At 36.3% G+C, this 26,381-nt stretch overlaps 2 protein-coding genes across 7 annotated transcripts in view; one reads left to right on the top strand and one right to left on the bottom strand.

Moving 5' to 3' along the window:
* The window catches only part of LOC134678856 (CD82 antigen-like), a 92,677-nt gene extending 73,709 nt beyond the window's left edge, over nucleotides 1–18,968 (top strand). For 4 of the 6 annotated variants that reach the window (XM_063537572.1, XM_063537570.1, XM_063537571.1 and 1 more), the window contains 2 exons: nucleotides 12,512–12,604; nucleotides 14,923–18,968. In XM_063537572.1, coding sequence (XP_063393642.1) covers nucleotides 14,993–16,096 — 1,104 coding nt within the window. In that variant the 5' untranslated portion in view covers nucleotides 12,512–12,604; nucleotides 14,923–14,992 and the 3' untranslated portion in view covers nucleotides 16,097–18,968. The remainder of the gene's footprint in view (nucleotides 1–12,511; nucleotides 12,605–14,922) is intronic. The other 2 variants (XM_063537568.1, XM_063537567.1) reach the window with 1 other exon arrangement.
* The window catches only part of LOC134678852 (uncharacterized), a 208,179-nt gene that overhangs the window by 134,903 nt on the left and 46,895 nt on the right, over nucleotides 1–26,381 (bottom strand). Inside the window, exons 4-7 of the mRNA XM_063537562.1 lie at nucleotides 24,696–24,829; nucleotides 23,554–23,755; nucleotides 22,441–22,572; nucleotides 21,791–22,053 (exon numbers count right to left, since the gene is read on the bottom strand). Of these exons, the coding sequence (XP_063393632.1) occupies nucleotides 21,791–22,053; nucleotides 22,441–22,572; nucleotides 23,554–23,755; nucleotides 24,696–24,829 (731 nt within the window). The remainder of the gene's footprint in view (nucleotides 1–21,790; nucleotides 22,054–22,440; nucleotides 22,573–23,553; nucleotides 23,756–24,695; nucleotides 24,830–26,381) is intronic.

Raw genomic sequence — 26,381 nt, 5'->3', positions numbered from 1 at the left:
GATTAAGTATTAATCGGAATTTTTTCTCAGACTAAAATAAAAACGTGGGGCGTTAGTATATAAAAATGTTGAGAATAATCTTAAAAAAGTACAATGATATGTGGAGCTTTCTGAGGTAGGTATGATGTAGGTAAAATTATATCATAATTATTTCTAGTTATGTTTACTAATATTTTCTTTTCCAAATATATAAATGTATTATATTTTTCAACGTATTTTTATTCTAACGCCCCACGTTTTTATTTTAGTCTGAGAAAAAAATCCGATTAATACTTAATCCACTGACATAGTGTCGAAAAGTGGCGTTTAGAATCAGACGCGAGAAAACTACATTTTGCTACACGTCTTGCATGATTACTGTCCAGAAAGGAAACATAGGTAGTACATAATTATATAGAACTTCGATTAGTATAATAATTTTTATTTTCTAGTTTTTCGTACACTTTCTGATTAAAATAAAACCGTTTAACTTAAAACTTTTTTACCTTAATTTTATTTTATCATTTGATTTTAAAGTGGTAGGGTTGGAGGAATGGTAATATTGCTTAAAAATGCTTGGTGCTAAAGATAGTATTCATTTTTGCTATTTATACTATCAAATTTTAAAAAGCGGTGAATGACAATAAAATTTAGATTAATCACAAGATTGCAAAATCACAATCTTTATTTTTATCACCACATACAGCCTGGGGGTAGATCAACAATGAGCCAGGGCTCGGCCCGGTCTATTGTGAGTCATCCTTAAATTAAGGGTCATTTTTGCAAATGATAAATTTGCTGCATCTTCTAACCAGTATCAGACATGTATTTGTAAATAAGTCTGCAGCGATTTTGATAGCCCTCGCAGTGCAAGTGTCATTTTAAACCTCAAACTTCTATGAAATTATGACGTATAAATAACACTTGCACTGCGTGGGCTATCAAAATCACTGCAGACTTTTCTTGGTGTAACTCTAAAAAAGTAGTCCATCTTGAGTTAAACATTGGCTCAGTAATTTAAAAATAATTAAAAATATTTTTTTTTCTTTTCAAGACCCAATCAAAGTGATTTTGTTTATATTTATTCAGAAAAGGGTACAATAAAAACTTTGGGTCAAGTAGCCCGCGTTTACGTACGTTTAAATATCATGTTCGCGAAAAACATGGAAGAGTATGTCGGAGTTGTGTCAATGTCAATGAATTGCAAAGTCATTCCTGCTAATATTTATTGCTTTGAACCTTCACTTCAGAGTGTGCCTGGCGTAGAACCGGCTCCGAGCGTTGTTTTAAATACCCGCCTACATAGATATAAACTATGGATGAGCGCATGCATACGAATTGCCTGTTGCGATCTTCATGTCAGCAAAAAAGCGCCATCTGTTACACACTGCGTACAACTACGTAAGCTCGACGCTCGACGCTCGACGCGATAACTTTGTATGGGCGTACAAGGCTTGTTAAGTTCATTCGCGGTTTATATCACAGGAGCGTCGAACTCCTCGCGATAAACTTAAAAGCTACTGAACGGATTTTCATACTGTTTCACCTATCAATAATTCTTGATAATGGAAGGTTTTGGTGTATAATTTGCTAATAATGTAGAAAAATATGGAATAGCATGAGTCCGTGGTCCGGGTTTAAAATAAGGGTCATTACGTTGACGTCGAATAATACGGCTCCAAATTTGATTTCGTGTTGGATCAAAAGGATTAATTACATGTCAAGATTTGTTACATAATATTGGATGAAATTTAACTAAATGTAAAGTATGTAATCAGTTCAAATACAAATGTCAATCAGAATAATATTAAAAATCATAAAAATGTATCTTAGATTGTATGTATGTATAAACTCTTTATTGTACAAAACACAAATTTATGGCGCAGGATAGGCAGTACAAAGGCGAACTTCTCCCTCTAAGTTTCCGTTATTCTACGTTATTTTGTGATGTCATTATCGTCTCAGGCGGCAATGCAATATTTTAAACATTCGCGCCGTGCGGTGTGCCGCCCTGTGTAAGCCGGCTCTGTCAAGGTCAACAAGTTGGCCGAGCTACTAGCTACAGTCCGATAAGTACATCCCGCGCTTTCGCGCGTAAAATGCGGCGAACAACTTTTTCTATCAGTTTCTTGCTTGCAAAACAGGTAGAGTAAAAAAGAAGGAATCTATACAGCGATACAAACATGATGCAAAAATATAAGTAGGCAATTAAAAGTAATAAATACAGCGATGTGAATTAATCGGTGTTTGAAAATGCGCGCTTTGTTTCTAGCGCTTACCTATTAAACATTTTTGAGTTTTACCTACATTTAATAAAAAACTTATACCTGACAAGAATTAATATAAATACCGAAATTAAAGTGCGTATAGGTCCCTAAGTCAACGAATAAAACAATAACAAATACTTGATCTTGTTATTTTGAATGTTTTTAATAATTATGTAAAACAAAACGGGAACAAACTCTGTAAAACAGACAATAGGTACTTTAATTTCAGTAATTATATCCGGTAGGTAATCAACTAATCATATTTAAGTAAATTTACCTATACAAATTACGCATTATGCATTTCTACTTCATAATAACTTCCAAAGAGGAATGACGTCCTTACAAGGTTAATGTATTAGGGCTATGACGTACGAGCGAACATCAGTACCGCGTGAGAATGAAATAAAATTATCGTTTAAAATTGGGTTTAAGCAATAAATAAACGTAATTGGAAATTACTTACCGATGATATGAGATCCCATCTTTTTTCTTACACTTCCGGTAATGGTTTTTGCACCCTTTTACAACGCAATGAGGCATTTTTATGTTATGCTGCGTGACAACTTTCTACTGCGCAACTCGCCACACGACTGAGCGCCGTGGTGTGATAAATGCGATTATCACACCCATGTAGCGGCCCCCTTTTCAGTGCTCGTTAACCGCGTCCTTACGAAGTAATATATATGTCAATGCCCGCCTAAGTCCTGAGTTTCTTTAAAAAGAACAAATTAAAATCGAATTTTGAACTATAATGGAATAAAAGAAGGTTAAAAACTGCAAAAATGAGTCTGGGTCTTAGGCGGATAGACGACTTTTCAACTTTTACATACTTACTTATTCTATTCTGACGCACCGCCTACTGGTAGATACCTACCTGAACGTGCAGTGCATAGAGCACTGTATCGAGCCAAGTCGAAGCTGTTTCAACGGTTTGTGCACAAAAATAGAAACGATTCAACGAGTGTAACAATTTCACCGTTTTATTTATTTAGGCACCTACTAAGCTTGTTACTAGCAAAGACATAATGTAACTTTGTAACTTCGTATAAGATGAATAAACTCTAAGGAAAAAAACGTGCCTCGGAAATCAAGAAATAGTCATTCTCGCATAGATGGCGCGCACACACCTTTGGCCTATGCTCGGCTAGATGGCGTGACGACACCGTTTCATATTTCACAATTTTAACACATAAATATCAGTGAATAAGCATGGGTCAAAACAATATAAAAATAATAAAATCATTATAATATGGAATATATAATTTTTTTTGATAATTTTATACGTGTTAATTTTGAGTTTTAGTCGTGTGTCGATAGATGGCAGTAAATTTACAGTGACTACATTTCAGCCAAATGGACCGAACGGCTATTACCGATCATTTTGTGCGGGGTTCTTTACTATGACAGGACCCCTCTATACTATTTATTCTGTTTGTTACTAGTTTAGTTCTGCTTTAAATAAACTTTCTAGACAAATTAATTAGATTATCTATTTGAGCAGACTCCTTCTTCTTCCTGGAAGGAGAGGCCATTATAAGTCTAAAAAAATTATTGCGTTAAATATATAATCAATGAATGTAAATACTGTAAATAAATGTACCAAGCATGTGTTAATCTAATAAATGGCTATTCTGATTCTGATTTAAGCAGAAGGTAATAAAATAATTCATTAAGTGGGATATTAATAGGGTCAATTAAAATAACGTTATCGGTTATCAGGCAGACAATAAATTCCAGCATTTATAGTGAAAGTTTGACGGGGGCCGGCGCCGCGCCGCGCGCCCGAGCAGGTCTAATTAATTGCGACTACTTCTATTTTTGGCATCGAAGGACACGTTTAAACGTGACTCGAATAACTTTACAAATAGGTTCACAAATATGTATATGTAAACAAACACAAACCGTATTAAATGTAATGCCAATCGTAATTTGAATCAATGACTTCGAATCTTAAAATGATATTCTGCACATTAAAACTATGTCAAGTACATCAATCAGCTTCGCATATTTCCTGTAAAAATACACTAAAGAGCTCTATATACCATTTTCCGCATAGAGTGTGCCGATACCAGAGTGTCAACCACGTGACAAGTTTGTATTTTAAATCCGTGTAATTCAGTGTTGGCCGAACGTTAATGCAATTGACCATTAAAAATTAACCATTGAAAAGGTTAATTGCCATTAGCCATTAACCATTGAAGGAAAATTAATTATCAATTGCATTGAACATCAATTTGCATTAATGTTAATTTATTACGAACCACTAACAATTAAAAAGAATTAATGGTTATTGCTTTACAAACCATTAAAAACTAAAACAATTTTTAATGAAAATTAAACATGTGATTGATAATTAACAATTAACAAGAATAAATATCGTAATTTTATAAAGACGTCCAAGGGATCAAAGGTCTAGTCCAGCGGTCGGCAACCTGCGGCCCGCGGGCCGCATGCGGCTCGTGAACCTATCATTTGCGGCCCGAGTGCCGCCTTGGCTATTTTGTATGTAATAGTGACAAACGACAATGTCTCATAAAGTCATAAATATTAACAAAGTACGGCCCGCGTCACCATTTATTTTGTTTATTATATTTATTTTATCTATTTTATCTATTTTATCTATTTTATCTATTTTATCTATTTTATCTATTTTATCTATTTTAATTTTATTATTTATTTCATTTATTTAATTTATTTCATTTATTTCATTTATTTCATTTATTTCATTTATTTCATTTATTTCATTTATTTCATTTATTTCATTTATTTCATTTATTTCATTTATTTCATTTATTTCATTTATTTCATTTATTTCATTTATTTCATTTATTTCATTTATTTCATTTATTTCATTTATTTCATTTATTTCATTTATTTCATTTATTTCATTTATTTCATTTATTTCATTTATTTCATTTATTTCATTTATTTCATTTATTTCATTTATTTCATTTATTTCATTTATTTCATTTATTTCATTTATTTCATTTATTTCATTTATTTCATTTATTTCATTTATTTCATTTATTTCATTTATTTCATTTATTTCATTTATTTCATTTATTTCATTTATTTCATTTATTTCATTTATTTCATTTATTTCATTTATTTCATTTATTTCATTTATTTCATTTATTTCATTTATTTCATTTATTTCATTTATTTCATTTATTTCATTTATTTCATTTATTTCATTTATTTCATTTATTTCATTTATTTCATTTATTTCATTTATTTCATTTATTTCATTTATTTCATTTATTTCATTTATTTCATTTATTTCATTTATTTCATTTATTTCATTTATTTCATTTATTTCATTTATTTCATTTATTTCATTTATTTCATTTATTTCATTTATTTCATTTATTTCATTTATTTCATTTATTTCATTTATTTCATTTATTTCATTTATTTCATTTATTTCATTTATTTCATTTATTTCATTTATTTCATTTATTTCATTTATTTCATTTATTTCATTTATTTCATTTATTTCATTTATTTCATTTATTTCATTTATTTCATTTATTTCATTTATTTCATTTATTTCATTTATTTCATTTATTTCATTTATTTCATTTATTTTATTTATTTTATTTACTTTTTTTATTTATTTTATTTATAGGAAATATATGTGCAGTTTGTATATAAATTATTCCCATTTTTACCCACTTTATTGGTGTGGGGACAAATGGGAACACATCATTATCCGATATTTTCCCATTTGTTCCCGCCTGGAGCAGATGGAATAAGCGCTTCATATAAATGAATAAATCCCATTTGTCCCCGTTTCCCATTTGTCTCCAACTCACATATGACAGGGACAAATAAAAATACACCAATAATGAGTGTATTCCCATTTAATAGTTTCAAGCAAAATTAACATTAATTATTAGTTTATGAAAAAAATATTTAATTCCATTAAACGTTAATGCAATTGAGAGTAATTCTAATTAATTTTTTGAAACTTTAATGCCATTAAATAGGCAATTAGATTGACAATCAATGTAATTAAACGTCTCAAGATTCAATTCTAACTAACTTTAATGAAATTGATGCGTAATGCAATTGATTAATTGCGGAATTAATGGTTAATGCAATTGATTAATTGTTAATTAGAATTAACCATTACGGCCAACACTGCCGTGTATTACCAAATTTATTTGAATTTACATGTGGGTGTAGAATAGTCCAATTAAAGTAGTTTGTCGGCGGTAGACCACTACATATAATGTTACAATGCGGTCCACTCTCGCGGCGAGTTCGCGCTACGATGCTACGCCGCTACGCCGTAGAGCCACGTGCTCGAACCAGTTGAACAAACTTACATTTTTTAGGTAAATTAGAGACCGATTCAAACAAATTAATGTCATTTTGTCATCACTCGCTCGTACTTTATTTTATATTCGTGTGGGGTGTATCGTGTATCACGGACAAATTGATAAGCAAAGAAATTCCCAGTATGGGTTTTTAAGACCATTTCTTCTGTAATGAAATATAATATATCTACTTTTTCATACAATGTAATAAAAAAAATACATTTATATGATATGATGTATTATGTAGGTGTGCGTATGTAACTTAGTAAGTATAAAAATAAAAAAACATAATATATGCATTTTTGCGATCAATAGAAGGCCAATATAAGACTACAGAAATAAAGACATCCAATCTGTGTCATTTATCCACTACACAGGCACAGTAAGCAGCGCTCGTAGGCGTCAAATGCTATTTTTAATTCACTTGGACAAAAGCCAAAGACTCTTCAGTTGACTCAGCGCTACGTAAATGTAGGTAGTGCGTTTCTAATTCAAGGTCTCTAATATGTTACTTATAAACATATACGTATTTTAGCTATGTCTCTCGAAGGGAGTGTTGTAAATCGACACGAGTTGCGAATTACCTTGTCGCACGTGTATTGTACATTGTTTTACAATACATATGGCACTTTATATTTTCGACATAGGAACGTATTGTGCCAATTACCGCACTAGGGCGGTAAGTTAGCACCATATGTACGGTAAATATAGTTTGTAAGCATCACTATACCAAATGATTTACACATTTTACATTTTAGTATTGAATATGGGCATTTTCACTTTTTAGTGTTGATTATGGGAATTTTCACTTAAAAGTGAACCATGTACTGTTTTCGAAAATCCATTAACTTTCGGGTTATTTCTACTCAGAATCAGGAGGACCATTTTTAAAAGAAAAAAAAATGTCCAAAAAAATTACAGTTTTGTATATTATATGTAAATATATACAGGGTGATTTCTGGGTCGTGATCCAGAACCACTTTTTCTGACTCTGTAAATGATCCACATGGTAGTATTTGATTAAAAGATAATTACTTTAATTATTCTTATTTTTCAAGTAAAATTAATGTTATACTTAGTTATTATGGTCGCCTTATGACTATTGACATACGCTGTATGGAAAGCGACAAGAGGTCACATCGAGTAGGGTCACCAAATTGTATGCAAAAATGTGTTTTCCTACTTGTCATCTGGAAAATAATAATCATTATTGGTGATAAACAATAATTAACAACATCATTAGGCTCATCTTTGGTTTCTGTATGATGTCTGGCTCTCTTGCTCCACGACCCCGAAATCACCCTGTATAACTATACGCATTTTCACATACAGTTAGTATTTTCGAAAAAAAAGTAAATGGTACCTACCATTTATTCTGAAAACCCCCATATTGTCGGTCAATACCTAACATGTTGAATTTCGAACTCGCATTTTACGGAGTAATGTCTGTCCAGTAAAGACGTCGTCACCAATAAATATGCACGAATCATACGCTTTCCCGAATTCCCCTCTGTATAAGACTTGTATAAGACGTCCTACGCGCCCCAGCAGACCTTGACACATTGACCCGCGCCAATTTCATTTGCATATTATTATATCTATTAAGTTCAATATCTTTACGCCTCTCAGCAATATTTGATATAAATAATTTTTAAGAAAAAGAAAACCGACGTCTATGGGAGCCGGTGAAAGATTATTGTAGATGGTGCACGATGTAGAAAAGGAGGTAAACCCACCCACTTTTCTACTAGCATTTCGCTTCTGTAAGGGTCGTAGTTCTAGCCTAACCCAATCCACTCCTCTGATAGCAGTTCGGTTCTGTGAGGATCGCAGTTCGAACCTAACCTAACCCACTTAACGGCGCATGCGGTGCGGGTTGAGGAGTTCCCTCGATTCCTCATGGATCCCATCATCAGAACTCGAGCTTGACAAAAATGTGGCTTAATAACTTAATTTGCTTAACAAACATAACGAAGACGACAGATCGCCAAACGTGAACTATGCGTCGTTGACGAGTTCCGATCTGATCATCATCAGCAGTTCCACTTCATCAAATGTAACTTTTTGGATATATACCTATGCTTAATTTGTTGATAAAAACCCAAAAATCACTATATGTATGCCTTTAAGATTTGAGGAGTTCCCTCGATTCCTCATGGATCCCATCATCCGAACTGGGTTAACAGATTGGCTGTTACATATACATACAGTCAAAAAAAGAATTTTCAAAATCGGTCCAGTAATGACGAAGATATGGAGTAACAAACATAAAAAAACAACGGGTTGCACTCCGGGAGTGCCGACAGAAGTGAAAACTCAATGACTAGTCCAAAATGTCTGCAGCACTATGTATAATTGACCCATGCTCCTTTCTATTGAAAAACTTTAGTTCCGAAATTGCTGGCCAGTGAGCTTAAATTTTTTAGCGTTAATTGTTTAAAATTCGAATAGAAATTGTAAAGTTACCTTGCAGACCTCGCATCTAAATATATTTGGTCAAGATATTTTGAGTTTTATTCACCAGTACTAGAGTTCACTTTTATTAGCGATTTCATCAAGATGTATCTTTATTGAATTATATTTGAGTGCTATAAATTTAGAATGTAACTGTGAGATCCTCGTATTTCAGCCCGTACAAGATTAGAACATTGAGCTTTATTGCTTAATATAAAACTCCAGTTTTAAATAATTGACCTGATTATGATATGTTATGACTAAAGTTCTTTGGTGAATAACATTGTCCGTGACACATGAGTCACATGACGTCAGCGTTACGTTACGCGTTACGCTGAATCGAATTTATCATTTTTCCCCACCTCAAAAAGAGCTCAGCGCCACTAAAGAAGTTTTCACTTCAAAAAAAAAAACTTACAACCGAATTGATAACCTCCTTCTTTGAGATTTATTGGAAGTCGGTTAAAAAATGTTGAAGTAAATAGGTAAGTACGTTATTCTACACCGTGTTTTTTTTATTTACGTTAATCAAGTCGAAATCAGGGGCCAAGGAGTTTAAATCAAGTAACTTTCTCAAAGACACCGGTAATTAACCGGTAACAATTAACTCCATTTCGAAGATTAATAGTACTTTTTTTTTGATAAAGCTATGAGCGTGTACACTTGGGTTAGGGCCGGTTTACATATTGATTGGTGTTTAGTACAAGTTCATACATTTGCTACTAAACTCAAGTACTATCTCGGTCGATGTTCGAAATGACATTGATTATGTCACGGTTTTCAATTGTTTGGTCAAGTTAAATGTACCTAATGCCCGTGTTACAACAAAGCTATATGCAACATTTAACTTTTTATAAAATAAAAAAAAGATATAATTTTTTTCATTAACTACCTATGTCATATAGTTTTCTTAAACATATAAAAATACTAATAATTAAAGGTAATTTTAGGATATACTTATAAATATAGGAAAAATTTCATGACTTTTGACACTCCAAATAACGCTAGACCGGGCCGGGCCCGGAGCGTGGCATCCGACGTGTCATTTTAACTGATGACCATTGGTGGATCTTACGCATTTGCACTAATCAGGTTTACGTATTGTCATTTGCACATACCTATTTGAAAAATGGTTGTCAATCATGTTACTGAATTCACCGGACGCTGGCGCATCACAGTTTACGAGTGCCGCTCATAGATAGGGGCTCCGCCATGCGTGGAACCTGTTTCGTTGCTGTCACTCTACTTATTCAGCAGTAGTAGTATTCAGCACCCACTCCAAGCAAACCACTGAAGTGTGATCTATACTAATGCATAGTTGTTACGCATTCCCAACTCACTTTTACATGGTTCCTTTCCTGGTGCTTGTAAGGCATTAGTAGTAAAGCTGGCTTGTTGCCAACCACTGTCGCCGCCAGCTCCCGAACATTGTAACATGCTCCCCTTGCTTGAACAAAACATTTCAATTTGGTTCTTTGTTGCTTTAAGCGGTTGCCTTCTTCCCTGCTCCGAAAATATTTTGATTAAGTATATAAGTAGGTTAAGAAAGTTACTCCAAAAAAACTTTTCATCTATAATTTCAGATCACTACTAGGTAGCCTAGCATACCTACATAGTAGATGTAGATACACTTGTATGCATGTTTATCGCTATACCTACATAATTATTTATTTTGCAAAGCAAAGAATCTTTGGAGGAATTCGGAGGTTAATTTATTAAATTAATGTAGGTAAGTACTTACAGCGTTTTGTTTTTGGTAACAACAGATACTTTGTCATATTTAAGATTATGATGTGTAGGTAGTTACTTTCATCTCAACAAATTACTTAAGTAACTGTTTGAAATAGTATAAAAATGTAGATGTAAGCAAATCATTTAATAGAAATGCTTCCATCGCATTACAATGACCTTTTCAAAGCCATATTTCCAACGACAGGCATCGAGTCGTTCCGGCTTTCTCATCAAGCTTAAGGCTGCCAATCAATAAGAAAATGGCGAAAATAGGGGAAAATACGAACATCGGGCGTCCCAATTCTGAGTTAAATTTTATCTGTGAGTGCGGCCTGTGCGGTCTCCGCCGCAACCGGAGTGCACGAACAATATGGTTAGGATCTTTTTATTTTTACACGCTTCTTGTTCTTACTTGTAATTTTGTTTATTTTTTTATCTTCGGTGGTTTCTAGTAGTGGTTGATTTGAGATTTTTTCCGGTGATATCTTTGCCTGTGCACGAACGAATCTATGCACAAATACCTATTACGATAAGAGTAAGGTAGGGTGGGGTAAGAATATCACCGGGATAAGACTCTCACTTGTATGGAATCCTCATACTGTTTGACTTGCTTCAACTTTAAAGAAAGCAAGAAGCAAGGTATTAGTTTTGTTTTGGAAGGCAGCTCTAAGGGCTTACTTTGAGAAGTTTGTATTAGTGTGACCTTTAAAGTTTGCGATTGCCTATTGAAAGCGTACGGAACGGTGGGTGCGTGGTTTATTAGACGTAACGCCGTGAAATGTCAGACCCCTCTCCAGCGCTTCGCTTTGCTGGAGATACACAATTATTACCTAATCTACGAGTACTGTCAATTTCTATTTACGTACTTACCCTGTTATTCATAAACGTTTACTAAAGTTGACAAGCCGATAATAATCATTTGTCCCTTTCCGACGTATTGGTATGATGGAAATAAAATGGAAAGGGACAAACCATTATTATCGGCTTGTCAACTTTAGTACAAACTTTTATGAATAAGGGGGTTAATACCTACAATATCGTTCAAATGACATGCATGACAGTACGAAACCAGCAATCTCTCACAACGAATACCAATTATATGTTTTTACTAAACTTGGTACTTGTAATAACGGTTTTGCCCTCTAGTCTAAAAAAACAGTTCGGTTATTTTTGCCGAAAAAACACAAACAAAGAAGTAACAAATAAAGTTAACACAGTGTAGGTCTATTAACTGAAACATATGTTAGAAGCTGTCAGTGATCCTCCAACAATCACACGCCAGTTCGTCTCGAACACTGGAGACCTTTGTGGCTTTTTAATATGTACATATATGTATTATGACATTACAATATTGTATCATTATTATGGGATTGTTGGTTTTTATTCGCTATGTGCGTAATATGAGTGTGTTACTGATAATCTTGTCAATATGACTGTCATATTGTTAATATTGACGCCATTCGTCTTAGGCACATATGACCAACACTCGCTCTTAGTAGGTACCTTTTAGTGGTGGGTCCACTAATATCAAACCACGAATATCGATTATCTATCGAGTGAAATTTATCATATGTACATATCATTAGTTGGTTACTTTAATTAGTGTCATTGCCATTGCTAATTGGTTACATGATTACATCAAGTTAATTTGACAGAAAATTAATCCAAGCTTTCACAAATAGGCCTGGCCCACCTTGTCTAGTTAGTCTAGTTTGGCAGCGTCAGTAATCGGTGGATATTGTTCCGTTATTGTTCTAGGCCGCGGACAGGCGTGCTAGGCGCGCTCCAGAGGGTCGTGCGACCGGTTCTGTGACTAACGAGGATCCTCGCCCAAGGCACGGGTGGCGGATTGTAAGTACCTATATTTACTTTCAGCACAAAGCATTATCAGTTTTCACAGACGAAGATGGGATAGACGAATTTTATTATGCCAATAGAATAGACATTCAAATTGTTGAACTTAAACAAAGTAGCTATGTAACAGGAATGAGCCGAATGAGAGCAAGACTCTCCACACTACTCCGGTTTTAGTGCTAGTTAAAATTGCAAAATTAAGTAAGTAAGTATTAAAAATATAGGTACTTATACTACCCAGACTATTTATTATTTGATCGATCGTTCTTGTAATTAGATACATCTATTTAATTATATTGAAACATAATAAAAGTCAGTCACAAAAGCACGGAAACCTAAAAATTTACGAAACCAGTAGGAAAAAAAATCAAACTACTTCTTTATGCTGCTGTGTAGACGGCTTGTGTTATTTGTGCTATTTTAAGACAGCTTTTAAAGGGTAGTATTACCTTTCAGCGGCAACCGCTATAAAAATGCCAATATTGGTTATGTATGCCTATCTCCCGAGGAAGAATCACGTGAAATGTAAAATGAAATGCGTTGATATTTCGTACTGGGAGTCATATAGGTACCTTATTAACCGAAGTGAGTTGGATTATCTATCGTAAAAGTACTTTGATGGATGCCTTGTTGTTGTTAATACTAACTAACTTATAATTTGATACTCATGAGAACTAAGTACCAATCTACCAATTAAGTTTAAGTACATATCTATATTACTAAGCTTGACGATTTGAAACTTATACCTAGCTACTAAACCATCAAGTTAAAGTCTAACACAATCGCTACCTACGGTTTATACCGAAGATTATAGTAATTATTCGTTCGTACTCATTTTATTAAAATGAGTCCTTTGATGAATTACAATAGTGAGTGTTCTGAACCATGGACTGAGTTCAAAAATTTTGCTATCCAAACATTCACAATACAATAGAACTTGGAACACGTAGCGCAGATATCAGCCTGCCTAGGTAGCTATTAGGTAGGTAGAGAATATCAGCGAATAGGCTGAGCGACATTTAGCTAAATGCGAGGTGTACAAAGGTGAATTCGGAGTCTCGTATATACGAGGCACCGCGCGCCGGGCCCCGAGCCAAGAGGGATTACACCCTGTTATGAATAAAATTGAATTTGCATACGTTCGGGGTCTGAAAATCCGACAAGTGCGAGTCGTTCTGGCGTACTGGCAGCGAGCTGCCATTTCAGAACGGAGGCAGGGAGTACTTACCCGGTGCATTAAACTGAGACTTTCTTTTATATTGGAGGCGCCATAATTACTCGCTAATGGGCTAACGTGTCAGTAGATTTCACCGCCAATTAATTTCTTATTTATGTTTTTCCTTTTCGATAGATAGAATTTTTGTTTTATTCGTAAGGTGTTTTTAGTGTAATCTCATAGATATTTCAAGTACTTACTTATAATAAACACCCGAAAGAGGCTTCAAATTGCAAATTAATTTAGAAAATGGTTTTTAATAATAAAAACAAACGTATTCATGATAGATGTGTGATTGATTATATTTTTCCCTGTATTATTTATGATAATGTTATTATTATGTAAAAAAAATCATAACTTTGTTTCGTTGGAAAAAGGGTGTATATTTTTCACATTTTCCTTTAAATGTCAATATTTTTTGTTCAATTCGAGCTGTTTCAAACGATAACCCACTAATCCTAGTAACTAGACTTAGAAATTTTGCCCCCTCTTTATATTGGATATTCTACTAATATTTATTTTTTTATTGTTATTAAATATTTATCATCCAAAATCATCATTTAAAAGTATGATAATAATAATTAATACCTAATAAAAAAATTACACTTCAACCCAATGTCTGGGTTAACGGTACGTTCATAACTATTCCACAAAACGATATTATTTCAGTAATTCTCGAGATATTTAACGATTTGACAGACGGACAGCACCATAAGGGTTCCTTTGGTACAGAGCCCTAAAAATTGAGAGATGAACTTAACTCACACTTGGTATTTTTAGGGAATATACCTAAATTGATATTATTTTATTTAAAATTTTAACGGCCTCCTAGCCTAATCGGTATAGTGACCATGTCTATGAAGCAGGAGGTCCCAGGTTCGAATCCTGGTAAGGGCATTTGTTTGTAATATGTTATCACAAATAAGTTTTTCTGAGTTATGGATGTTTTCTACGTATGTAAGTATTTATATTATATATTATATGATCGTCTAGTACCCACGACACAAGCCTTATTGATTACTGCGGGACGGGGTCGATCTGTGTAAAATAATTGTCCTTCCTGTAAGGGCTGAATGTAATTCAAATGATTATGTTTCAGAGGCGTGGGGCGCGGCGCGTGGCGGCGGCGCGGGCGCGGCGGGCGGCATGATGACGCGGCGTCCGCCACCATGACGCTGCCGCCGCCCGCGCGCCCCGCCCATCCCTCCGCGCATCGCGCCATGCGCTATTACCGCATCTGGATATATGCGTGCAACGGCGCGCTGCTCCTGGGTTCGTTGGCCTTCTGCGCGGCTGCTGGCCGCGCTCTCGCAGACTACCGCCGCGCTCTGGTCCCTGGTCTTAACGCCGCACAACCAGGTTTCCTGTATGGCTACGCGGCGTTACCTGTGCAAACAGGTCTGCTGCAGATGCTCGGATGTGTCGCGGCGCTTCGACTCTCTGAGCGATTACTTAACGCATACTGGTTTGCTCTTCTTGCGCTGCTTGTTGGGGACGCCGCCATCGGTGTTTACTGGGCTTTCCGATTTGAGCGAGTCTGTCGAGAACTGCGTCCCCAACTAAAGTTACGTCTGCTTAGAGATTACGAAACTGATGCGGAATTCACGGAAGCCTGGGATCGCCTCCAAAGAGAACAGCGCTGTTGCGGTGTGACCGGACCGGCCGATTTCGCGCACCTGAACCGTACATCTCTACCCGCGAGCTGTTGCCGCATGCCGGCGCACACGCCCGCCACGACGTCTGCACTGTTTGCTGCCACGTCCAGTACGTCGCTCGCCACCTTCACGCCCGCCCACTGCGTCCCGCACACTGCGGCGTGCGCGGACCGATTACAGAACTGGACTCGACGAACTGCTGACGCGTTGTTTGTGCTAGGTTACTGTGTGATCGCGTTTTTGAAGTTATGTTTTCTCGGAATTTTACGATATGAGATAAAAGAGATGATCCAAAAAATTAGACTTATTCGAAGCGAGCTCGGAGCCGGTGAACTTTTAGATGGTAGCCCGATCCATGGCGGGCCATTGTCACAGACGGTGATAGTAAACGCTGTGAACGCAAATGGCGGCGTGCGGGCGCATGGTGGCAGTCCCGAGCGAGCAGGTGAGCGAGACGCGCTGCTTGGACGCCTAACAGACACGTGCTCGCGGCGCGGCACTCACGAAGATCCTTTGGCGTCGAAAACTATAAACGGGAACAACAATTGTGAGATGCGCGAGTTGGCACGAGGAGAGTACAGACCGTTGGCGGCGGACAGTGCGGCGACTCGGATCTGACTAAGATGTTACCTGGAGCGGCTGTTCGGGCGGCGCTGGCGCTCGTTTCCGGCGAGCGGGTGCGAGGCGGAGCTGCTGGCGGCGCACGCGGCGGCGGGCTCGCGCGAGCGCCGCGCCGGCGCTCGCGTTCGTCTCGACACGCGCCGCCACACCCGCTCCGAGTTCGAGCTGTGACTGCTCTAATGCGCTTGCCGACGCGCCCGAATCCACTTCTAATCGCTCTGTTGTCCTTTTTATGTCGAGTGCCGAATTTTTCAGTAACTTCTGCAAGTTTATAGTTGTAGATAAAATCCAGACTAAATTATGACACTCCGCCAGTGAAGTGTTTTCGGAAGAAGGGCGTTGTGAACAAACAAAAAGGACAAGTGAGGAACGACAGTAGTATATCGTATATATATACTTATATATATGTATATTGGTGAGTTTGAACCCACGAGCAAAGCTTGTGTTTAGTTCCTATATTTATGCTTGGCAGTTACGATTTTGTTGAATGTAACATACTTGGTAGGTAAGGTATTTGTGTTTCATGATTCACTATGAAAAACATAAATTATAAGTCACTTTATAATGCGTCATTAATAATAACCTACTCAATTATAATGGTACAACGATATCGTTTGTACCTATCATAGAACCGCTGACAAAATAAGGGCGATCAGAAGAGCGCACATCAAGCGTCAACAGCAAGGCATAACCTATTTCTCTCGGGCGATGAAATATTATCTAACTTACGTACTGAAGAAATATTGTGTTTAGCAATAGGTTAACTTTTGGGTATTTGTATCTATTATGTAGAGTTTTGTCACATTACTTTCTTGTAATTAAGTGATATCAAATTATTTTAATAAAATAATATAATAAAGGCGTAAAACATTTGCATGGATTAGATTCGATACTTTGATATCTCAGTTTCACCACCTATATAAATTATTGATTCCACAAAAAGATTTTCAACGAACAAAATAACCAATTACGAAACAATTAGCAAATTTTCTACTACATAGACAATAATGTTTCTATAGTCCTTAGTGGAATGTTACAAAATGAATATTATGATGCACGAATGAATATCCGTATACAGCGTCCGCGGCCGCGTAGACTCTAGACAGTACGCAGCGGCCGGACCGCACCGCTTACCGTAGAGACCGCGCAGTGGTCGGCGCTCGGCGCATCGAGCCAGCCAGAGACCGGCTTCTTACCCCAATCTACACAAACATCAGCAAATTCAACACAAAGCTGACACCCTCCTTGTTTTTTCATCAATACCCAATTTTAACTCAAGATATTTGGAAGCCCAGTGTTGGGTAACCATTTTTATATTTTTATGTTTAAAAGATCTATTCACAAAAGACTTGTAAAATATAGGTAATACAACCTCATTATTAAAAACTTGTAAAAAAAAATGCGAGGCTATAATGTGTCCGGGCGCTCTCCATGCGTACTTAAACGTAGACATGTGCGTTTGTATGACGAGCCTAGATGTAATGACGAGAGCTTACTTATTACCAGCAGGATCGGGAGAGCGGGCCTGCGCTCGCGCCGCACGTCCCGGACTCTATTTATGTAAATAAATTATCATATTTTGTACATGCGTAGTATGCGAGTAAATGTGCATGGACAGATTGAAAAATAGTACTGATATGAGCTTAAAAGACGTAGTGCCTACGATTATGCTTTTAAAGTGTTGAAAGAACATAAACTTTTTTTTTGGCAGAGGAATTTGAACGTTTGTACGATGTAGGTACATCATAACAAAAACCTACAAACTTAAACATTTTTGAAGGGCTAAATCCCCACGTACATAAATAAAATTATATCTACATTTCTGAGTACTTATTGCTTTTGAAAAGAGTACAATGTCTTGCGAAACGACTTGATTCGAGTAGGTATGTTAAATAAGGCTGTGTCAGAATTAAATGTGTAACAATGTGGTTTACAAATCTGGATCTTATAACGTGATGCAATATGAAAGAGCGTATCTAAATACAGAAAGAGAAACCTAGGTGTAGATACGTTAGCCGGCAGACGCGCCTGCGTCTCGTCGGCCGTAGCGTACCGGACCGGTACTTCGCGTCGAAAACACAATTGTTTGTGTCTACCTATTATGAAATAACTTTATAGATATACATTATATTGTACCTAATAATTATTACGAAATTATGTATTATGTTTGCTTAGAGTATAGTATTTTGTGAATTTGAGCAGAAAAATAGTTTTTTAATATTGGTGTCATATGAATGTACCAAAAAATCTTATTATAAATTGTATATTCGGAAAGTTGAATAATTTGTAGCTAGGATCCAATCTAAATCCTACATCTCTTCCAAAAAATGGTATAATGACATGTGCCTTGGCTTATAGAATCGTATAATTGATGTTATTTTCATTGAAAAAAAATCTGTTATAAGTGCGACATACGACTCGTCTCTGAAGTGCTACCTGCACTACGTGGCAAAGGCCAGCCGCGATACCTACCTACCTGTCCATTTTTTTAGACATTTGCTCTACTGCTTTCTTGTTTTTGCTAATCCACCTAACCCATGATTATCACGCCAATTTTGTAGTTAGCTTTTGCTATGACAGGGTTTTACTTAGTTAATTAACAAGTTTTGATTATCCCTACTGGATTCTGAACACCAATGTAATAAATGCTTTTACAGTGCAGAATGTTGTGTATAAAGAAATCTATGTACATGTAAATTGAGCTATTTTGTGACGATAGAGTGTGAAACGTTGCCAGGCAATGATGCTTGTTCTGTGTTGAGTTGTACTTACAGTAGGGTTGTTCCAACTTTCCGAAGGTACGCGCTAGGCGACTGAAAGCTAATACTATCATAATAAAGCATTAAATTAATAAACAGTTTGTTAAACAGCTTCGTTTTATTATTGAACATATTAACCTATTTATATTTTCATTAGTTACCTAACTCGGCTTAGTTCTATTTATTACATGTAGTATATTTTTTTTTGGGTAAACCAGTAGAATAAAAAGTTCTACGCTGGTGGTATCTTTAGTGCCTTTTACTTCATTCATTTAGAATTTAGATTAAGGCACTAAATCAACCATAAATTAAAATAGAAGGTGTTTTTATATACCGGGTGTGGTAACATGAGCAAATAATAAAAACATAAACTGTACTCCTCAAACGGTGACACTTTTGTTCAACAACTGTTAAAAATTATGAAGTATTTAGACTCCCTATTTTTCATACAAAATAAATATTATCTTCAATGGACGCCATCGCCACGCCATATCATTGTGATTGACGTTGCTGTCATGCCTTAAACATAACAAAATTTGCAATACATTGAGTCTTAGAATAAACTTTAAAGTGTATTAAAAATTAAACCACAAGTTATTTTTAAAAGTAGCTGAACAAATGTTGGTCGGTATGAGGAGTACAGCTTACAGTTAAATTTTTTGCTCGTATTGCAGGCCACATCCGGTATATATATATACAGTTATTAAGAATTAAAAGGAGCATACTTTCAGTTATACCATGTTCATTAATTAATACCTATTATAAGTACTAATTTTATTATACCTATGAAGTTGTTGTACAGGGTAAACTTCTATCTTTGACCAAATTTTAGGCACTATAGGTGTCACATATATATTCCAGTTCCGGAAGAAAGGCAGCAATTTTTTTCTTTTTAGTACTTTCGGTAAAGTATTCTTCCTGAAGTGTATTTAGTTAGTTACCCAGATGTATGTAAACAACCTGATAGATAGGTACATACATTTCATAAACGAGGGTTTACCTACTGTTTGAAGTTGAACCAATAACGTACGTTACGTAAAGCCATATATTTGACGTGCCCCTCCGCTGCAATACTCGGTAGACTGTTTTGTACAGAATATTACAGTCAACGCGACTCCAGTTCTTAAATTCACTAACTAATGGTTTTATTTAAGATCCAATATCGTCAAATGTTCACAAAATCATACGCCTTTGCGCATTTGACAAATTTTACAATAGATAGAGGTAGTTGTGAGGATCTTGGCTGCTCCGAGATATCTGTTGGTGTGTGGAGAAATTAATTTCGCTTTGGTTTTGTCCAATTAGTGGTATTGCTTATAACCACTTTTGCTTCGAAAACAGAAATGTAGTGCTGCACTGGCACGTTTTATGAAACCTTTATTTTATGATATGCCTTTGACATTGAAGAGATAACGTAAACATAGCCAAAGGCAATCTCTACCAGTTTGTTATTCAAATTTGAGTTTATGCAAAGAGCTGAAGAGAAAATAAGGCGCATATTCCTGGTTTTATAGGTACTATGCAGAAGTAATTTAGAGGTAAGTGAACTGAATAGTTTGAAATGCACTTAATATAATTAGTTTGAAAATGCTCTTTCCAAAAATGATTTCAACCTGATACCTAATAGTTATTTGTTTTACAAGGGGGCAAAGTTGTTGTTTAACCGCTCGTGCTAATATTGATACCCGAGCAAGCGAAAGATTCCAAAATAGAACCACGAGCGCAGCGAGTGGTTCTAAAATGGAATCTTGAACGTTGTGAGGGTTTCAAAGCACGAGGGTTAAACAAAATTTTCCCCCGAGTAATAAGTACACATAATTTTTCACCACACAAACCCGAAGCATATATTAAAGATTTACTTAGATATATTTATTTCATAATATGAAATTACAATATAAATTATTTTACACTAATCTATATATACGAATTTATATTATGATTATTTATATTATTTAAATGTAAAATATCAAACAAAATCAAACCAAATGAAATCCAAATGTATGTTATTCAATATTTATCATCCAAAATCATCATTTAAAAGTTAACTACCAGCAAACATAAGAAAACAACTGAAAATTTGCATTTGATTACTTTGCCTCACAAATTAATAAAATGGATGGAATAATCAGTTTTTGAAGTGCAAAGTAAGCCTTTCAGAGCTGGTGTGATAAAAAAGTAATTTTATCCCTTTTGATATAATAACAGGCGTATTTGGATTTTAATAATTATATCTGGATCGTTTATGTACTTATCTGATCTAATAATTAAAATCCGAATACGCCTGTTTTTAAGTAACCTGAGAGGGTTGTTTGTTGGTGTACCAAACCTGAATCGTCAAAGGAAAAATATTGTGAGTAGTTGAGTACATTATTTCCTACATTTTGATCTCGAATGAGACTGACACATTATTAATTTTAGAGCATTTTTAGAACAGCCTTCAACAAATTCTACAAAATAAGAAAATTTCCGCCCATCTGACAAGTTTACAAGACCGCGCTGCAAAAAGTGTCCCAATTGATGTAGGGGTTCAATACGATAATTGAAAATTTAAATGTGGCATACATTTAAATTATAATACCTGGATGGATTTTGGAGTTTCGTGTGTCAGTTTTTCGCACTAGGGAATGGCGAATACCTATTTTTATTTATTTAGTGGAACTTTCTGTAGATTTTTGGTAACCAGTGATCTCGTTGGCCTGACATTTTTTTTTGTAGGTGCGAATTGAACGTTTGAGATGGTTTTAGAACACCCCAGTTAAGTTTCAAATTGGCTACATCACTAACCCCATTTGATTACACTAAATAATAAAAGCGGCTGACATAAAAGGCGTTGATGAGCAATAGTTTTAATTGAGCATAAAATTTACACGGAATACAATTGGTTTGATCAGAATTGATCACTTAAAAAAGAATGTTTGTTGCAGTCACTAACCTTGATGTAGTCTTCTGCTACTCTGTAGGTCCTGTCTACATTGGCCCCGCCGATTACGAGCACAGGCTCGGACGCAGTGGGCTCGCCCGGCGATACTAGCGCGCTTCCGCGCGACCTACATGAGGTGTGGAACGATCGAGTGCCGGTAGAATTATCTACAACTCTTGAGGACCCAATGTTCAAATTGTCGACATTCTTGAGTTTGTTAAACTCAACAGCAATATCGGCGCCAACTTTAGCGTTGTTCTTTATGAGGGCCATGTCTGTGAGTCGTTAAGGAAAGAGATTGTGGCAATTAGCTTCACTACTATCACTTTAAGGTCGTTGGCGTTCTATTTTAACGTTTAATTTACGAGGCTATAAGCAGTCTAGTCTAATTAAACTTGTTTAATGTTCTACGCTTATTTCATTATCACTTCGGTTCTATCCTTCTATCTCCTTTAATTTTTTTTTATATGACCTACATTAAAAATAGGTATAGGTACAGAAATAAAATAACCCAACGTCTTCTGTCCGTAGATTGTTCAAGGGGAGGGTTGACAACGGTTCATAACTTTCATACGATTATATGTACGTAATTTTGTATACATACTTACTGAAAAAAAATCCTTGTTTGGTATTTTCCCATAAATGTACGAAGTAAAGGATACTGGTATCGAGAGACTTGCCCCCTGTTGCTTCTGAGACAGCCGCCAAAATGTAAGGAGTCACTTCCTTTCCATAGATACCTTTTCTTTTGGCTTCTTGTAAAGCGAGGGTAATTGCTTCATTTATAACTGATTCTGTGAAATGCAGTATGTACATAGTTACTTATAAGTAGTAATAGTAAAACTTTAAAATAACCTTACCGATTAACATATTTTACGGAAACGGTAGTGTAATACAGTAAAATTATACATTTTGCGTTTGCGTCAAATCCGGTAGTTCTGATTTTTTGCAGGCTTGTTTATGGTGTTGGCCCAATGAATAATCCAAGTTTGTGACCTCGAGCGCCGAACGCAACTTTGTCAAAATAACCCACAATTTTTTTTAGATTTGGGCGATTATAACCCTAAAGTACTAGTTTTTGATAGTAACTTCCTAGGGCGTTTTTAAAGTAGACTAAATTTGCTACAATAAGACACTAGAATTGTCTCTGTACATCTAATATTTTCCGAGATAAAGCCTTTCAAAATTTTATAATTTTACATCAGTTCTTAGCTATAATATAAGGGTTAGGTAGGTAATTTATATGGAATTCATCACCGGCACGTTCTACAAAATATTTATTTTCCATAAAAAAATGTATGAGTTCCTATTTTGAAAAAATATTTAAAAATATAAAAATATAAATATAAAATTTTGAAAGGCTTTATCTCAGAAAATATTAGATGTACAGAGACAATTCTAGTGTCTTATTGTAGCAAATTTAGTCTGCTTTAAATACGCCCTAGGAAGTTACTACCAAAAACTAGTACTTGAGGGTTATAATCGCCCAAATCTTAAAAAAATTGTGGTTTATTCGATTTTTGACAAAGTTGCGTTCGGCGCTCGAAGTCACAAACTTGGATTATGCATTGGGCCAACATCATAAACAAGTCTGCAAAAAATCAGAACTACCGGATTTGACGCAAAAGAGCCAGGTTACAAAATTCGACAAAGTTACTGGATTAAGTGGTTACAGATTTGTGAACGTAGTTAACATTATCATTACTGTTGGTGTCATTTGTTGGCTTGGATAGAAGAATATATACTTATATCAGATAATATATGATTGTACGCACCATCCATAGCATGTTCCTCCGGCACAGGTACGGCGATGACGGTACCGGACTCAAGACGCAGCGACCGCGCCGCGGCCAGCAGGCGCGCGGCGTGCGCGGCCGAGGGCGTACGGTGCGGTGCTCGGTGACCCGAACGCCGAGTGTAGAATGCCGGAAACGCGTCAGATTCTCCATACGCGCACACACACACGCCTTGAGTTTCCTGATACGCATAATAACCTGGTTTCAACATTCATTATATACTTCAACCCTTAAGGGTCGACTTGGTGCATTACATACGTTCGCTGAAATATACTGAGTTCTATCCCTCTTAATACTTTTAAGATTATAACATTATAAGTAGGTTTTCTTATTGATGTAATGAAGCTAGAGTGCTTTTACACAATTTTACGGACACAAATAAAATATAGTATGTTTGGAAAGAGAAGAGTCGTGAAATGTATGGCGCCCAATACATTCCAGTAGGCTTCAGTTGCCCCATATATGTAATGACTACCAAGTTACCAACTGACTACCTACTGACTGACTCCAGATATGACTACCAACAAACAATTCCAAATATAACTATGTCATCAAAGAATTCGAAACAATTCGGAATTTATAGTTTATTTGTGCTTTACTTTAAGACGCTTTCTTATCCAATTTTATAGTTTTAGGTCAGTAAGAAGTAAGGTTTACTCGGGTAGGTAATTCCGAATGTCGAAAACTGTCGGATAATTCCGAAAAGAGACTTTTATTATGATGGAATTAAGGGTGATTTTCATCTGAATTTCGGAATTATCCGACATTCGGTATTACCCGAATACACCTTATGGAAAAATCCATAGAGTCGGACCAAAAAAAGTCTGCAGTGGAGTTGATAGCCCACGCAGTAAGTACAAGTGTTATTTATACGTCATAATTTCATAGAAGTTTACTGCAGACTTTTCTTGGTCTGACTCTATTAAAAGAGCCTGTTATTCTGGTACAGCGAACTAGTCACTAGAAAAAGGAGACAAATTTTGTCACCTTCAGGCACTTGATTCCCATAGATATACATATTTGAATTTCGCGCCTTTTTCTACTGACTATTTTTGTGTGTTTCTGCATAATTTAGTAGTGAAGAGGTACGCTACGCTGAAGGTAGGAGATGTACAACTGACCAGGTATTCGAGTGTCTTCCCGATGTCGAGGATGGACTTGACGCCGCTGCAGACGACCGCGGCGCGGCAGCGGCCCAGCTCCGTCAGGTCCGCCGACACGTCCAGCGTGTTCTCGCCCTCGCGGTGAACGCCTCCTGTCACCCATACAAATATGTAAATGCTAATAGTATGTTATAAGTCGTGTCATAAATGTCACAATATAATAATAGCTTCAATCGAGTAACGCAGCGTACTACGTCCCTACGTAGTGCTGCGTTACTCGTTGTTCCCCTGAACAACACGCGAACGCAAAGCGAAGCGATGCGGCGCGGGGTGACTTAATCCTTTGATACAGAAGTGTCCTACGTGGGCGATCTCGTTGCGAACGCGAACGCCTTGGGCCCGCCGCGTCGCGTTCGCGAGTTGTTATTACGTTAGACGCAGCATAAGGGCCCCCCCACATCTGGCGTCTTTCGAGCGTCGGCGTCTACAATTCTATGGCCGACGTCGACGCAACGTCGACGCAGCGTCGACGCAACTGCGCAGCGACGTCATTTTCCATAGCGCTGGACCGACGCCGACAGACGCCGACGCTCGAAAGACGCCAGATGTGGGGGGGGCCTAAGGTACTAGTGCTCGACATGCTAATGTCCATTGCCCAATAGTCATCTATTGCTGTCACCTCTATTGACAATGACTTTTAAGTTTCAAGATGACATGTACTGGGATGGGACCGCGTCGAGCACCAGTACGTTTACCTTACCGCGTACGAGATTTGATAATAGTATATGTGTTGTACAGAATCAGAAACCCAGGGAAAGGCTGGCATTATTACCTACGTCGTTGTAATATGTACCGTGATATATTGTACATGTATAGCACCGAAGGTAATACATAGACACGTATCACAGCTGATCGCTGGTAGGTTAAGATTTTTATAAATAATTTAATGTCATAATTGGTGGTAGTTTTAACTTGTCTCTCGAAATATATCTTCGAATACGAACGGATGTGCATTTGCCTTTTTATTAGTTATCCCAGTGTTCCCGGCTCCTATATCTCACCCATTGGACTTCGAGTACTTATTTCAGCATAAACAATATACATATATATATCTTATTTGTATACATATACCTAAATGATTTTCTACAACAATGATTAATGAATTAGTCAGTTTCTCGAGCAAACCACTAAGTGTAGTTACATAAGCATTTGTTTAATATTTTCGACGTTACGTACTAACTCGTGTGAAGTTGTAGGTAGAAGGAGAGCGCACTGTTGTATTATCTTGTTATGCTGTCTCGTAAAACAAACCCCGTGTCACCTGGGCCCTGGGCATAATGCGGAGAATGCGACCCGAATGTGAATTATACGGGGCGTCCCCAAAACCAATAATACGCGTAGGACTGGAAAATAACTCATCCTAAGGTATAGATTTATATCTTATAAAACGATCAGCAATATTGTGTACTTTCGGGAATTAATATGGCCAACATTCCGAAAATATATGCCATGCCCTTGACCTTATGCCATTTTCTTAATTTTCTTATGGATGCAAATATATTTTTGGGATGTTGGCTTACTCGACTCAACTCGACTGGACCATTATTAAAAATTTCCTAACGCTTCTTATTGATCGACATATTCAGATGTGAGCGTAAACACACAAGCTTTAAGACTATTCTAGCTAGAAACATGCTAAATTAA

This window comes from Cydia fagiglandana, chromosome Z, assembly GCF_963556715.1.
Source record: "Cydia fagiglandana chromosome Z, ilCydFagi1.1, whole genome shotgun sequence".
In the NCBI taxonomy this organism is placed as follows: domain Eukaryota; kingdom Metazoa; phylum Arthropoda; class Insecta; order Lepidoptera; family Tortricidae; genus Cydia; species Cydia fagiglandana.
The sequence above is the reverse complement of the archived record's forward strand: the minus strand, read 5'-3'. Positions and strand labels throughout refer to the sequence as shown.